The sequence below is a fragment of the Salvelinus namaycush genome, chromosome 9, assembly GCF_016432855.1.
Source record: "Salvelinus namaycush isolate Seneca chromosome 9, SaNama_1.0, whole genome shotgun sequence".
NCBI classification, from domain to species: domain Eukaryota; kingdom Metazoa; phylum Chordata; class Actinopteri; order Salmoniformes; family Salmonidae; genus Salvelinus; species Salvelinus namaycush.
In genome coordinates this window covers 650,353-667,154 of record NC_052315.1, presented here as the reverse complement: position 1 = coordinate 667,154, position 16,802 = coordinate 650,353, and the positions used below count along the sequence as shown (strand labels likewise).

The window sequence follows — 16,802 nt, the reverse complement described above, 5'->3', positions numbered from 1 at the left end:
TAAATTTCACATGCTGTTGTGCAAATGGAATAGACAAAAGGTGGAAATTATAGGCAATTAGCAAGACACCCCCAAAAAAGGAGTGATTCTGCAGGTGGTGACCACAGACCACTTCTCAGTTCCTATGCTTCCTGGCTGATGTTTTGGTCACTTTTGAATGCTGGCGGTGCTCTCACTCTAGTGGTAGCATGAGACGGAGTCTACAACCCACACAAGTGGCTCAGGTAGTGCAGTTCATCCAGGATGGCACATCAATGCGAGCTGTGGCAAAAAGGTTTGCTGTGTCTGTCAGCGTAGTGTCCAGAGCATGGAGGCACTACCAGGAGACAGGCCAGTACATCAGGAGACGTGGAAGAGGCCGTAGGAGGGCAACAACCCAGCAGCAGGACCGCTACCTCCTCCTTTGTGCAAGGAGGTGCACTGCCAGAGCCCTGCAAAATGACCTCCAGCAGGCCACAAATGTGCATGTGTCAGCATATGGTCTCACAAGGGGTCTGAGGATCTCATCTCGGTACCTAATGGCAGTCAGGCTACCTCTGGCGAGCACATGGAGGGCTGTGCGGCCCCACAAAGAAATGCCACCCCACACCATGACTGACCCATCGCCAAACCGGTCATGCTGGAGGATGTTGCAGGCAGCAGAACGTTCTCCACGTTCTCTCATGTGCTCAGTGTGAACCTGCTTTCATCTGTGAAGAGCACAGGGCGCCAGTGGCGAATTTGCCAATCTTGGTGTTCTCTGGCAAATGCCAAACGTCCTGCACGGTGTTGGGCTATAAGCATAACCCCCACCTGTGGACGTCGGGCCCTCATACCACCCTCATGGAGTCTGTTTCTGACCGTTTGAGCAGACACATGCACATTTGTGGCCTGCTGGAGGTCATTTTGCAGGGCTCTGGCAGTGCTCCTCCTGCTCAAAGGCGGAGGTAGCGGTCCTGCTGCTGGGTTGTTGCCCTCCTACGGCCTCCTCCACGTCTCCTGATGTACTGGCCTGTCTCCTGGTAGTGCCTCCATGCTCTGGACACTACGCTGACAGACACAGCAAACCTTTTTGCCACAGCTCGCATTGATGTGCCATCCTGGATGAACTGCACTACCTGAGCCACTTGTGTGGGTTGTAGACTCCGTCTCATGCTACCACTAGAGTGAGAGCACCGCCAGCATTCAAAAGTGACCAAAACATCAGCCAGGAAGCATAGGAACTGAGAAGTGGTCTGTGGTCACCACCTGCAGAATCACTCCTTTTTTGGGGGTGTCTTGCTAATTGCCTATAATTTCCACCTTTTGTCTATTCCATTTGCACAACAGCATGTGAAATTTATTGTCAATCAGTGTTGCTTCCTAAGTGGACAGTTTGATTTCACAGAAGTGTGATTGACTTGGAGTTACATTGTGTTGTTTAAGTGTTCCCTTTATTTTTTTGAGCAGTGTAGTTTGAGTGACATCTTTTTCCTCTGATTGGGATCAGAACCTCAGGAAAGCTGCCTCCGTGAGAACAACTGTATCAGATATTTATAGAAATAAATAAATAAAAATAGATTTTTTTTTGGGGGGGGGGGGTCCCAAATGCATATTCCCCTCATTCGGTTAGGATGGGAGTGTGACCTGAACACTTCTCTCCCCTCGTCACAACACTATTTGGAGAAGGGGTCAGGCCATTCAGTTCAATGTATTGTGTAGAGTCTATATCGCCCCGGTACATATTTCAAAATGGATAAAAATCTAACTGTGGTAGCAAGCAACAGCTCTACTCTACATAAAACATTGGTCTGAAGTTATTTCAGTTTTGTCCCCCCCAAAAAAATGTTGGTGTCCAATTTCCAGCGTGTCCCATCTCATGTTTACTTGGTAAAAGAGCAGAAAATACACTGTCTAATGTTAAGAATAATTTTGTTATCATTGGGTTGTCTTTCAGTCAAGACAAATCATTCTTCTTAATTGGAAGACACGTAAGTTAAATTATTTTTCTGTGGACCGCTGGTTGGAAGACTAACTTAGACCTTTTATACATGGAACATAAAGCTTGCCTGCTCAAGGACTTCCATTTAGGTGTGCACGGTCACTGAGACACTGTACGCAAGTTCTTGGACTCGGGAAATGTACAAATTAAAGTTTAAATCCTGTTGTCTATACTTGGAATATCTGCAAATAACAAAAATTGTATGAAATAAAAACCTGTATTTTAAAAAATGTTATGATGCACATCCCCTCCCACTATGTTTTGTATGTTCTGCCATTCGTGTGTTGTTTCTGTTTGTTGCTGGAAAAACTACAACTGTTAACAGTAAAAGATTTGCGCTTTTCGACCATTTTTCAAAGTCCCACCTCAAATCAAAACAAATCCTTATTGGTCACATACACATGGTTAGCAGATGTTAATGCGAGTGTAGCGAAATGCTTGTGCTTCTAGTTCCTGACAGTGCAGTAATATCTAACAAGTAATCTAACAATTCCCCCAACAACTACCTAATACACACACATCTAAAGGGATGGAATGAGAATATATACATGTAAATATATGGATGAGCGATGGCCGAGCGGCATAGGCAAGGTGCAGTAGATGGTATAAAATACAGTATATACATGTGATATGAGTAATGTAAGATATGTAAACATGATTAAAGTGACATTATTTAAAAGTGACTAATGATAGCATACGGTCTAATACGGTTTGCTCCATTTAGAGCCACGTCTCAGTTGTGTGATTCACATTTGATTCAAATTGATGTCACTTAATAAATCCACACGCCCCTTTAAGTTCCAAACAGTCCCACACTGTCAAGCAGGTCCATTCACCAGTACTTTGAGCCTGGGGACGTGGTTACAGACAGACAGCATTGTGTGTGGGGGGTTCTTACGTTATAGTACACGTGGTCCTCAGTAGCTCAGTTGGTAGAGCACGGTGCTTGTAACGCACAGGGTAGTGGGTTCGATTCCCGGGATCACCCGTACGTAAAATGTATGCACACATAGGCGATTCTTATTTACAATGACGGCCTGCCCCGGCCAAACCCGGATGACGCTGGGCCAATTGTGCGTTGCCCTATGTGAGTCGCTTTGGATAAAGCGCCTGATAAATGGCTTGCTTATAATATATATATATATATATACACACACAGTATAAGCCATTTAGCATAATGTGTGCCAAATGGAACCCTTTTCCTTACGGGCCCTGGTCAAAAGTAGGGCACTATATAGGGAATAGGGTGCCATGGGCCCTGGTCAAAAGTAGGGCACTATATAGGGAATAGGGTGCCATGGGCCCTGGTCAAAAGTAGGGCACTATATAGGGAATAGGGTACCGATGGTATTGTGTAAGGTCTGAACCGGTGTCAGAACATAACCCTTAGTTATGCCGTTTTCTTCAAATACCAAGTTGTAGTCTAGTCTAATTGTTGTTCAGTAAACCACTGCCTAGGGCCTATAGACTAGTTCTTCATAGTGTTGAAAGATGAATCGAAGATAGACCTAGCTACTAGCCTATGTCTCAAACGGATTCTCAAATGACGTGGACTCTTTGAGGTTCTCTTGTGTTGCCCGCTTTCAAAATGTGAATTTGTTGTCGTCAGCAGGGTGGCCTTCAAGTCAAGTCCATAGCTATGTCTCAAATGCACCGATTGTCCCGTTTGGTGCATAGACAAAAGTTGTGCACTATATAGGGAACAGGGTGCCATGGGCCCTGGTCAAAAGTAGGGCACTATATAGGGAATAGGGTGCCATGGGCCCTGGTCAAAAGTAGGGCACTATATAGGGAATAGGGTGTCATAGGCCCTGGTCAAAAGTAGGGCACTATATAGGGAATAGGGTGCCATGGGCCCTGGTCAAAAGTAGGGCACTATATAGGGAATAGGGTGCCATGGGCCCTGGTCAAAAGTAGGGCACTATATAGGGAATAGGGTGCCATTTGGTCTAAAGTAGGGCACTATATAGGGAATAGGGTGCCATTTGGTCTAATGTAGGGCACTATATAGGGAATAGGGTGCCATTTGGTCTAAAGTAGGGCACTATATAGGGAATAGGGTGCCATGGGTCCTGGTCAAAAGTAGGGCACTATATAGGGAATAGGGTTCCATAGGCCCTGGTCAAACCCCTTCAGTAGGCACCATGTTAATGACTCCCTCTCTCCTCTAGGAAAGGGTTGCTCCAGCATTTCAAACCCCTTCGGTAGGCACCATGTTAATGACTCCCTCTCTCCTCTAGGAAAGGGTTGCTCCAGCATTTCAAACCCTTCGGTAGGCACCATGTTAATGACTCCCTCTCTCCTGTAGGAAATGGTTGCTCCAGCATTTCAAACCCCTTCAGTAGGCACCATGTTAATGACTCCCTCTCTCCTCTAGGAAAGGGTTGCTCCAGCATTTCAAACCCTTCGGTAGGCACCATGTTAATGACTCCCTCTCTCCTGTAGGAAATGGTTGCTCCAGCATTTCAAACCCCTTCAGTAGGCACCATGTTAATGACTCCCTCTCTCCTCTAGGAAATGGTTGCTCCAGCATTTCAAACCCCTTCAGTAGGCACCATGTTAATGACTCCCTCTCTCCTCTAGGAAATTGTTGCTCCAGCATTTCAAACCCCTTCAGTAGGCACCATGTTAATGACTCCCTCTCTCCTGTAGGAAATGGTTGCTCCAGCATTTCAAACCCCTTCAGTAGGCACCATGTTAATGACTCCCTCTCTCCTGTAGGAAATGGTTGCTCCAGCATTGCAAACCCCTTCAGTAGGCACCATGTTAATGACTCCCTCTCTCCTGTAGGAAAGGGTTGCTCCAGCATTTCAAACCCCTTCAGTAGGCACCATGTTAATGACTCCCTCTCTCCTCTAGGAAAGGGTTGCTCCAGCATTTCAAACCCCTTCAGTAGGCACCATGTTAATGACTCCCTCTCTCCTGTAGGAAATGTTTGCTCCAGCATTGCAAACCCCTTCAGTAGGCACCATGTTAATGACTCCCTCTCTCCTGTAGGAAATGGTTGCTCCAGCATATTCAAACCCTTCGGTAGGCACCATGTTAATGACTGGTTCCAAACTAACTGCCACCCGACCGCCTGCCTGCCTGGCCTAGTGCACGTCGCAAGCTAACAAACCCCATATTAAAAACAACTCAAACAGTCACAACAATCGGGTGGCCTTATCCCTGATCCTGTTACAACTAGCCTGAGTGCCAGTCTGTTTGTGCTATCATCATGTTTACATAGGAGATGGTAAAAAGCACAAACAGATCTGGGACCAGGCTTTGTAAAACAACCCTGAATGAGAAATCCAAAGCACAGTCCCAAGCAAGAAGACCCCATGTTTGGAATAAGGCCTTATAGTCCATATGGCTCTTATGTATCTGGAATAGTCATTATATGACGGTTTAGGTCTAAACTACAGCTCAGATTCCGTTTTTTTTAGAGTCTAAAGAATATGATGCATGTGTTTGGCTCTGGATGTACGTTAGCCTGGCAATATGGCCTGGCTTTAAATGTTGCAGCAGTCTCATCATTCCTTCAATACAAAGTGGTCCCTGTCCTCATTTCATATGTTTCCTCTTAGCATAATTAGTTCCTAAAAGACATGGGGTTTGGATCGGGGGAAAAAAATACTACATCTCTCCTTTCAACCATTTTCCATGTTACTAATGTTCACTTCACTCAATAAGCCACACTTGACGTATTTTGCACCAAGGTATTCATTCCCTTATGGGTGAATCGGTATAGAACAATGTACGAATCACGTGTTGAGCCTATATACCAAAACTACATGTTAAATCACAATGACTTACTACTTGTTTTTAATGGGTCAACTTTTTTAACTTTGCAAGCAAAAGACGTGGCTAACTTGTTGGCGTGTATCTGCTTGATGTTAAATTACGTTAGCACTTTTGTCTCCCAGAGAGCTTAGCTACATTTTGTATTCCAGAAACTATGAGGCGTCTTGAAAAAGACCACATCCTCAGCGGGCCATATTCAATGGACTAAACTGTATATTCTACAAGATAGACAGCTACCTTGTAGCGATCAACCCAGCCGGTGTAGCTAACTAGTTAACTTCTTGTTTTCGGGGTTTGCTGGCGGCTAACGGTAGCTGGCTAGCCATGGTATACACCCCTCTCAACACTCCAGTAAATAGTTTTGATTAGCTCACAGGTAGACAACTAGGTATTTTAAAAATGGGCCATGCCACTGGTTCTTACCCAAAAGCTTCTTGACCTCCTCCTCGCTCATGTAGACGTTGACACTGGGGCGATTGTTGATGCCCAGAGCAGGGGCACTGCTAGTGCTGGGGTTGGCGAGGCACAAGGTCCCTTCCAGCAACAGCAGGAAAAAGAAAACTCCGAGGCTCCACTGGACCGAATTTGTCCAGCCTCGATACACGGAGAGGCTGCCACAGCGGCGAACCAGTCCCCGCTTCCCCAACATTTCAGTTGTCTTGTAGGTTGTTGCGCTTCTTCGGAAAAAAAGTCGATTCCCCCCACCTTGTTTCCAAATCCTCGATGTATTTATCATCCGTAGTTCAAGTACATTTTTAAAGGCAACATTACTACTCGTTGTTCAACCGCGGTGTCTCCCTGGTTCTTGTTAGTTAGCAGGCTAGCTACCGTTAGCTAACTGATTAGCCGAACAAGCTAACTAACTTCGGACAGACTGCGATAACTCGGACCGCGTTTATGCGGTTCGTTTTTGTTTTTGTCACGTTTGCGAAGGTTTGGATACAATTCTGTATTCACTATCCTTTGCGTATATTATCCTACTTAGATATGTTTAATTTGAGAACCCGTTAGGATAAATAGTAACGATTTTCCCCAAAATAACATCCAGGTTTGTCCTTTCATGGTCCTTGTTGTTCCTTCCCCTAGTAATCTCAGCTTTCACTGGAGGGAGGGGACAACGAGGGTGCTCGTTGATGACAGAATCCAGGGTCCGGGAAACGCGCCTGATAGCATTTCGGGGGGAACTGAATAGATCCTTTCTAGCATGCAGATGAATGGTAATTTACAGTCTACTTTGTATAACGACACATACAACTAGTTTGATTGAATAACGCAATGGATTCTCATCAAACAAACACGCCGCAGGTAACATCATAGGTGTGTGATTGATTCAAATGTTACTTGGCCCTCTAATGGAACGATGTTTGGCCTATTTGAACTGTTTCCCTATTTCAACAGTACAATTGCAGCACAGCCACAATTGAGCTCTTTCAGGAGAAAGAGGGGAGAGCACCCCCCCCCCCCATCCACATCGACAAGGCTGTTGTGGAGCGGGGTAGAGAGCTTCAAGATGTTTGGCGTCCACATCACTAAGGACTTAACATGGTCTTCCACACACCCGCTCAGTCGTGAAGAGGGCACGGCAGCACCTCTTCCCACTCAGGAGGCTGAAAACATTTGACATGGGCCCTGAGATTCTCAAAAAGTTCTACAACAGCACCATTGACAGCATCTTGACTGGCTGCATCACCACTTGGTATGGCAAGCGGTACAGTACATCACTGGGGCTGAGCTCCCTGCCATCCAGGACCTCTATATCAGGTGGTGTAAGAGGAAGGCCCGGAAAATGACCCAAAGACTCCAGCCACTCAAGCCATAGACTGTTCACCCTGCTACCGTCCGACAAACGGTACTGGAGCATCGGCTGTCGGACCAACAGGCTCAGAGACAGCTTCTGCCATCATTTGCTGCTGCTACTCTGTTCTTTATTTTACTCTTATCAATCCTGATGCCTAGTCACTTTACCCTGCCTTCATGTACATATCTACCTCAAATACTTTATTATCTATCCTGATGCCTAGTCACTTTACCCTGCCTTCATGTAGATATCTACCTCAAATACCTTATTATTATCTATCCTGATGCCTAGTCACTTTACCCTGCCTTCATGTACATATCTACCTCAAATACCTTATTATTATCTATCCTGATGTCTAGTCACTTTACCCTGCCTTCATGTACATACTACCTCAAATACCTTATTATTATCTATCCTGATGTCTAGTCCCTTTACCCTGCCTTCATGTACATATCTACCTCAAATACCTTATTATTATCTATCCTGATGCCTAGTCACTTTACCCTGCCTTCATGTACATATCTACCTCAAATACCTTATTATTATCTATCCTGATGTCTAGTCACTTTACCCTGCCTTCATGTACATATCTACCTCAAATACCTTATTATTATCTATCCTGATGGCTAGTCACTTTACCCTGCCTTCATGTAGATATCTACCTCAAATACTTTATTATCCATCCTGATGCCTAGTCCCTTTACCCTGCCTTCATGTACATATCTACCTCAAATACCTTATTATTATCTATCCTGATGCCTAGTCACTTTACCCTGCCTTCATGTACATATCTACCTCAAATACCTTATTATTATCTATCCTGATGCCTAGTCACTTTACCCTGCCTTCATGTACATATCTACCTCAAATACCTTATTATTATCTATCCTGATGCCTAGTCACTTTACCCTGCCTTCATGTACATATCTACCTCAAATACATTATTATTATCTATCCTGATGCCAAGTCACTTTACCCTGTCTTCATGGACATATCTACCTCATACCCCTGCACAGTGATCTGGTACTGGTACTTCCTGTATATAGCTCCACATTGATCTGGTACTTCCTGTATATAGCTTCACATTGATCTGGTACTGGTACTCCCTGTATATAGCTCCACATTGATCTGGTACTTCCTGTATATAGCTCCACATTGATCTGGTACTCCCTGTATATAGCTCCACATTGATCTGGTACTTCCTGTATATAGCTCCACATTGATCTGGTACTGGTACTCCCTGTATATATCTCCACATTGATCTGGTACTGGTACTTCCTGTATATAGCTCCACATTGATCTGGTACTGGTACTTCCTGTATATAGCTCCACATTGATCTGGTACTGGTACTTCGTGTATATATCTCCACATTGATCTGGTACTGGTACTTCCTGTATATAGCTCCACATTGATCTGGTACTGGTACTTCCTGTATATATCTCCACATTGATCTGGTACTGGTACTTCCTGTATATAGCTCCACATTGATCTGGTACTGGTACTTCCTGTATATAGCTCCACATTGATCTGGTACTGGTACTTCCTGTATATAGCTCCACATTGATCTGGTACTGGTACTTCCTGTATATAGCTCCACATTGATCTGGTACTGGTACTTCCTGTATATATCTCCACATTGATCTGGTACTGGTACTTCCTGTATATAACTCCACATTGATCTGGTACTGGTACTCCCTGTATATAGCTCCACATTGATCTGGTACTCCCTGTTTATAGCTCCACATTGATCTGGTACTGGTACTTCCTGTATATAGCCCCACATTGATCTGGTACTGGTACTTCCTGTATATAGCTCCACATTGATCTGGTACTTCCTGTATATAGCTCCACATTGATCTGGTACTGGTACTCCCTGTTTAAAGCTCCACATTGATCTGGTACTGGTACTTCCTGTATATAGCTCCACATTGATCTGGTACTGGTACTTCCTGTATATAGCTCCACATTGATCTGGTACTGGTACTCCCTGTATATAGCTCCACATTGATCTGGTACTGGTACTCCCTGTATATAGCTCCACATTGATCTGGTACTGGTACTTCCTGTATATAGCTCCACATTGATCTGGTACTGGTACTTCCTGTATATAGCTCCACATTGATCTGGTACTGGTACTTCCTGTATATAGCTCCACATTGATCTGGTACTTCCTGTATATAGCTCCACATTGATCTGGTACTGGTACTTCCTGTATATAACTCCACATTGATCTGGTACTGGTACTTCCTGTATATAGCTCCATTCTTGTGTATTGTATTTTATTCCTCTTGTGTTAGTTACTATTTTATTTTGTATTATTATTTTTAAGCTCTGCGTCGTTAGGAAAGGTTTCGTAAGCAAGCGTTTCACTGTAAAGTCTTTACCCAGTTCTATTCGGCGCATGTGATAAATACAATTTGATTTGACTTGAATCCATCAATGCATAATGCCCAAAAATATCACATTGATGCGGTGTAGACATAGACACCTTGTGGTGGGCTACTGCAATACTATACATGCAGAGAACTCATCTTCAAATAGAGGCCCTACCTTCCAATAGGTGTCTGTTATACAGTCTACTTTATTCACACAAAAACATATTGAAGCTATAGACATTCCTGCACAATTACATTTGAAATAAATATGAAATGACACGAAAATAACATTTTTTAACATTTTAATTATTTAAAATATTCACCTACAAAACAGCCTATAAACACTATGTACATGATAGCTAGTAGTGACGTAGGGTTAGAGTTGAAAGACATAAAGACGGGCACTTATTTTCCAGTACTGATTGCTGAACATGTTTTTTGGCTAAGAGGTAAAACAGTTAAATTTGTTGTTAAAATCAATCGAGACAGATTTTAAATAGGGTTGCTTGTGATGAAACAGACAATATACACGTTTCCCTGAGCAGAGGGACTAAACTGCCAACATGTGAGACATGAGGTATGTATAATGTTTTGATTTTACACGGATGTGGACTGTTTATGGTACATTTGTCATCCGTCATGAGTAAAAATTCTGTAAAAATATGACATAGAATAGTTAGAAATTATTGATGATTCTGGGGCCAAATGTCATTGATGGTTGTGGGGGTCAATCATGTTCCACTTGTTAGCTTCCTCCAAATCCTCATTCAAGCTGCGGCTACAACAGGCCAATCTCTGGGCAACATGGGTCATCCTACAGGCCAATCTCTGGGCAACATGGGTCATCACACAGGCCAATCTCTGGGGCAACATGGGTCATCACACAGGCCAATCTCTGGGCAACATGGGTCATCACACAGGCCAATCTCTGGGCAACATGGGTCATCACACAGGCCAATCTCTGGGCAACATGGGTCATCACACAGGCCAATCTCTGGGCAACATGGGTCATCACACAGGCCAATCTCTTGGCAACATGGGTCATCACACAGGCCAATCTCTGGGGCAACATGGGTCATCACACAGGCCAATCTCTGGGCAACATGGGTCATCACACAGGCCAATCTCTGGGCAACATGGGTCATCACACAGGCCAATCTCTGGGGTAACATGGGTCATCACACAGGCCAATCTCTGGGGCAACATGGGTCATCACACAGGCCAATCTCTGGGCAACATGGGTCATCACACAGGCCAATCTCTGGGCAACATGGGTCATCACACAGGCCAATCTCTGGACAACATGGGTCATCACACAGGCCAATCTCTGGGGCAACATGGGTCATCCAAGATTAGCTTTCTGAAAGTAGAACATATCCATTTTATTTTAACTGAAGCCAAAGCAAATTGTATTACATTTTAAATTAAATCAGTATATTTCAGTAGATTGCTCATTGTAATGTCTGTGTACCAACCATTAATGTTGCCTGTTAGTTCTTCTGTCTGTCCAAACAGAGAATAATGACATGTGAAAACAAGAATATGATTATATTAAAGCCTAAAGAATGACTTCCTTCGGTGACTTGAACTGTTCAATCAAACTCACTGGGGCTTTTCTTGGGAAGCAGCGGTGGTTCACAGATCTCTCGATAGCAAACATCCTGCTGGACTTTATACGTCCTTTTATACCTGGGGAGAAAAAAAATTGGCTTATCTACTAAACATACAAAGTATATATAAATACAGATTATTCAACATGCTTCTTGTGGGGATGAAACCAATTTACATTCTGGAAATTAATTAAGTTATACTAGTACTATATTTAACAGGTGTCAGTGTGCTTACAGTATCCCTTCCTTCCCTAGGTACCCTGTCCCTTACTGGGCTCAAATCAGGGAAGACGTATCGCTTCCTTCCCTAGGTACCCTGTCTCTTACTGGGCTCAAATCAGGGAAGACGTATCGCTTCCTTCCCTAGGTACCCTGTCCCTTACTGGGCTCAAATCAGGGAAGACGTATCGCTTCCTTCCCTAGGTACCCTGTCCCTTACTGGGCTCAAATCAGGGAAGACGTATCCCTTCCTTCCCTAGGTACCCTGTCCCTTACTGGGCTCAAATCAGGGAAGACGTATCGCTTCCTTCCCTAGGTACCCTGTCTCTTACTGGGCTCAAATCAGGGAAGACGTATCGCTTCCTTCCCTAGGTACCCTGTCCCTTACTGGGCTCAAATCAGGGAAGACGTATCGCTTCCTTCCCTAGGTACCCTGTCTCTTACTGGGCTCAATCAGGGAAGACGTACGCTTCCTTCCCTAGGTACCCTGTCCCTTACTGGGCTCAAATCAGGGAAGACGTATCGCTTCCTTCCCTAGGTACCCTGTCCCTTACTGGGCTCAAATCAGGAAGACGTATCGCTTCCTTCCCTAGGTACCCTGTCTCTTACTGGGCTCAAATCAGGGAAGACGTATCGCTTCCTTCCCTAGGTACCCTGTCCCTTACTGGGCTCAAATCAGGGAAGACGTATCGCTTCCTTCCCTAGGTACCCTGTCCCTTACTGGGCTCAAATCAGGGAAGACGTATCCCTTCCTTCCCTAGGTACCCTGTCCCTTACTGGGCTCAAATCAGGGAAGACGTATCGCTTCCTTCCCTAGGTATGTCCCTTACTGGGCTCAAATCAGGGAAGACGTATCCCTTCCTTCCCTAGGTACCCTGTCTCTTACTGGGCTGCAAAGTCAGGGAAGACGTATCGCTTCCGTCCCATAGGTACCCTGTTCCCTTACTGGGCTCAAATCAGGGAAGACGTATCGCTCCTTCCCTAGGTACCCTGTCCCTCTTACTGGGCTCAAATACAGGGAAGACGTATCGGCTTTCCTTCCCTAGGTACCGCTGTACCTTACTGGGCTCAAATCAGGAAGACGTATCGCTTCCCTTCCCTAGGTACCTGTCCCTTACTGGGCTCAAATCGGGAAGACGTATCGCTTCCTTCCCTAGGTACCCTGTCTCTTACTGGGCTCAAATCAGGGAAGACGTATCGCTTCCTTCCCTAGGTACCTGTCCCTTACTGGCTCAAATCAGGGAAGACGTATCGCTTCCTTCCCTAGGTACCCTGTCCCTTACTGGCTCAAATCAGGGAAGCTTACGTTCCTTCCCTAGGTACCCTGTCCTTACTGGGCTCAAATCAGGAAGACGTATCGCTTCCTTCCCTAGGTACCCTGTCCTCTTACTGGGCTCAAATCAGGGGAACGTATCGCTTCCTTCCCTAGGTACCGTCCCTTACGTGGCTCAAATCAGGGAAGACGTATCGCTTCCTTCCTAGGTACCCTGTCCCTTACTGGGCTCAAATCAGGGAAGACGTATCGCTTCCTCCCTAGGTACCCTGTCCCTCTTACTGGGCTCAAATCAGGGAAGACGTATCGCTTCCTTCCCTAGGTACCCTGTCCCTTACTGGGCTCAAATCAGGGAAGGCGTATCGCTTCCTTCCCTAGGTACCCTGTCCCTTACTGGGCTCAAATCAGGGAAGACGTATCGCTTCCTTCCCTAGGTACCCTGTCCCTTACTGGGCTCAAATCAGGGAGACGTATCGCTTCCTTCCCTAGGTACCTGTCCTTACTGGGCTCAAATCAGGGAAGACGTATCCCTTCCTTCCCTAGGTACCCTGTCTCTTACTGGGCTCAAATCAGGGGACGTATCGCTTCCTTCCCTAGGTACCCTGTCCCTTACTGGGCTCAAATCAGGGAAGACGTATCGCTTCCTTCCCTAGGTACCCTGTCCCTTACTGGGCTCAAATCAGGGAAGACGTATCGCTTCCTTCCCTAGGTACCCTGTCCCTTACTGGGCTCAAATCAGGGAAGACGTATCGCTTCCTTCCCTAGGTACCCTGTCCCTTACTGGGCTCAAATCAGGAAGACTTATCCCTTCCTTCCCTAGGTACCCTGTCCCTTACTGGGCTCAAATCAGGGAAGACGTATCCCTTCCTTCCCTAGGTACCCTGTCCCTTACTGGGCTCAAATCAGGGAAACGTATCGCTTCCTTCCCTAGGTACCCTGTCTCTTACTGGGCTCAAATCAGGGAAACGTATCCCTTCCTTCCCTAGGTACCCTGTCCCTTACTGGGCTCAAATCAGGGAAGACGTATCGCTTTCTTCCCTAGGTACCCTGTCTCTTACTGGGCTCAAATCAGGGAAGACGTATCGCTTCCTTCCCTAGGTACCCTGTCCCTTACTGGGCTCAAATCAGGGAAGACGTATCCCTTCCTTCCCTAGGTACCCTGTCCCTTACTGGGCTCAAATCAGGGAAGACGTATCCCTTCCTTCCCTAGGTACCCTGTCCCTTACTGGGCTCAAATCAGGGAAGACGTATCCCTTCCTTCCCTAGGTACCCTGTCCCTTACTGGGCTCAAATCAGGGAAGACGTATCCCTTCCTTCCCTAGGTACCCTGTCCCTTACTGGGCTCAAATCAGGGAAGACGTATCCTTCCTTCCCTAGGTACCCTGTCCCTTACTGGGCTCAAATCAGGAAGACGTATCCCTTCCTTCCCTAGGTACCCTGTCCCTTACTGGGCTCAAATCAGGGAAGACGTATCGCTTCCTTCCCTAGGTACCCTGTCCCTTACTGGGCTCAAATCAGGGAAGACGTATCGCTTCCTTCCCTAGGTACCCTGTCTCTTACTGGGCTCAAATCAGGGAAGACTTCAGCATATAAAGAGATTTACAGTCTATATGAAATCAATTCTGACAGGTATAAACATGCAGAGGAGGTCTATGTCCACTGTTTGACACTCACAGGTAATGACAGACTTCGCCCACCCAGACGGGCACGCTCTTTGTTTCAGAGTAAAGGCGGGTACACGGGTGGGGCACTCGCTGGCAGACTGCAGACAGACGTGGTCGTGGCAGAACAAAGATAAACACATATATGTGTTAAAGCACTGAGAGGGTTCTTCTGAGGGAGAAGTTCTGGAGGAAGAGGCAGTTACAAGGCTGTTAAATATGACATGAGGGAGTGAGGAGACAAAGGGAGGAAGAAAGAGGGAGAGAGGGACATAGGGAGGGAGAGTGATAGGGAGGGAGGGATTTGGTATGAACAGAAAGATAGAGAGAAAGAGAGAGAGAGAAGATACAGAGAAAGGGTGAGAGGGATTTGGTCTGAGGAAGTGAGAGAGAGAGAGAGAGAGAGAGAGAGAGAAGGTGCAGGGATTTGGTCTGAGGAAGAGAGAGAGAGAGAGAGAAGGTGCAGGGATTTGGTCTGAGGGAGAGAGAGAAGGTGAAAGAGATAGGGAGAGAGAGAGATTTGATCTGAGGAAGAGAGAGGGAAAGAGAGAGAGACAGGGGGATTTGGCCTGAGAAGGAATGAGAGAGAGGAGAGATAGGGAGGGTGGAATTTGGCACTCCTCCCTAGTGATTGATGGGTTTAGGAAAGAAATGTTTAAACAGTTTGACCGAGGTTGTTTAGATGGAGAAATGTACAGTATAGAGCCCCACAGTTGATATGTATAATACCCATAATACAGACAAATATAAAGCATTTACAAAAGTCACCTTGTCCGAGAGAGATTTACACGGTTATCAAAATGTTATCCCAGGGTAAGTCTACACGAAAACACAGACCTTATTTTAAGTGTTTCTAAATTCCTCTACGGGGAAAAAGAATGGTGAAAAAAACCAATTGGAACCATTTCCCTGTTTGACCGCTAGGTTTTATGGGAATTATGACTCATACTGTGGTACTCTATTAAAAAGAGAAGTGGGTTGTGTGTGTGTGTGTGTGTGTGTGTGTGTGTGTGTGTGTGTGTGTGTGTGTGCGTGCGCGTGCATGCGTGCGTGCGTGCGTGCGTGTGTGTGTGTGTGTGCCATCTCCTACACTGCTGCAGCATAACACCTTGTGTTACTGGTGAACATGATTGGACAAGTTCAAACCAAAGGAAAAGCTTGTATTTCAAAATAACCTATTTTGTCTGAAGTGCTTTGTACCTGAATGGTGATATTATAGTTATGTTATGACTTGCAACGTTCTATTTTCTATGTGAGGATGTTGCTGGGTAGTTATGGTGCTGTGAAATGATTTCCTCCAATGAGGAAGACATCTGAATCTGTTTTTTTGCCAGAACCAAGACAGCTGATCTGAGAGAACATGCAGTTGTTCTATGCTAAACTAGAAAAAAAGGGTTCCAAAAGGGTTCTTCGGCTGTCCCCATAGGAGAACCGTTTTGGGTTCCAGGTAGAACCATTTTGGATTCCAGGTAGAACCATTTTGGGTTCCATGTAGAACCGTTTTGGGTTCCAGGTAGAACCATTTTGGATTCCAGGTAGAACCATTTTGGGTTCCATGTAGAATCATTTTGGGTTCCAAGTAGAATCGTTTTGGATTCCAGGTAGAACCATTTTGGGTTCCATGTAGAACTCCCTGTGGAAAGGGTTCAATTACATTTTTTATTTTTTACATTTTTAGTCATTTAGCAGATACTCTTACCCAGTAGTGAGTACATACATTTCTCATACTTTTGCCCTGTACTGGCCACCCGTGGGAATCGAACCAACAACCCACAACCCTGGGAATCGAACCAACAACCCTGGCGTTGCATGCTCTACCACCTGAGCTACATGGAACCCAAAACGGTTCTACTTGGAACCAAAAGGATTCTACCTGGAACCAACAAGGTTCTTTAAAGGGTTTTCCTACGGGGACAGCTGAAAAGCGTGTATGGCACTCCAATGTCAATGTGTCGTGTGGTGGAGACCAAGACAGAAGGCGTGCACTCACACAGCTCACACTGCCTGCCCTTGAACCCGGCTACGCAGTCGCAGATGTGGGAGTCGTCGCCCTTCGCACACGTACCCCCGTTCAGGCAGGGCAGACTCCGGCAGTCCTGGGACGACTCTGAAACACAGC

At 45.6% G+C, this 16,802-nt stretch overlaps 1 protein-coding gene and 1 long non-coding RNA gene across 3 annotated transcripts in view; both read right to left on the bottom strand.

The window, feature by feature from the left end:
* Positions 1–6,834, bottom strand: part of ryk (receptor like tyrosine kinase) — a 214,375-nt gene extending 207,541 nt beyond the window's left edge. For both annotated transcript variants that reach the window (XM_039000713.1, XM_039000714.1), the window contains exon 1: positions 6,170–6,834. In XM_039000713.1, the coding sequence (XP_038856641.1) occupies positions 6,170–6,482 (313 nt within the window). In that variant the 5' untranslated portion in view covers positions 6,483–6,834. The remainder of the gene's footprint in view (positions 1–6,169) is intronic.
* A 4,009-nt stretch (positions 6,835–10,843) lies between these two features.
* On the bottom strand, positions 10,844–16,785 carry LOC120053332. The gene is made up of 5 exons (XR_005477494.1): positions 16,674–16,785; positions 14,697–14,784; positions 11,527–11,609; positions 11,396–11,423; positions 10,844–11,280 (listed from the first exon to the last, which is right to left on the bottom strand). It is a non-coding gene; the product is annotated as an uncharacterized LOC120053332 (long non-coding RNA).
* Positions 16,786–16,802: the final 17 nt, after the last annotated feature.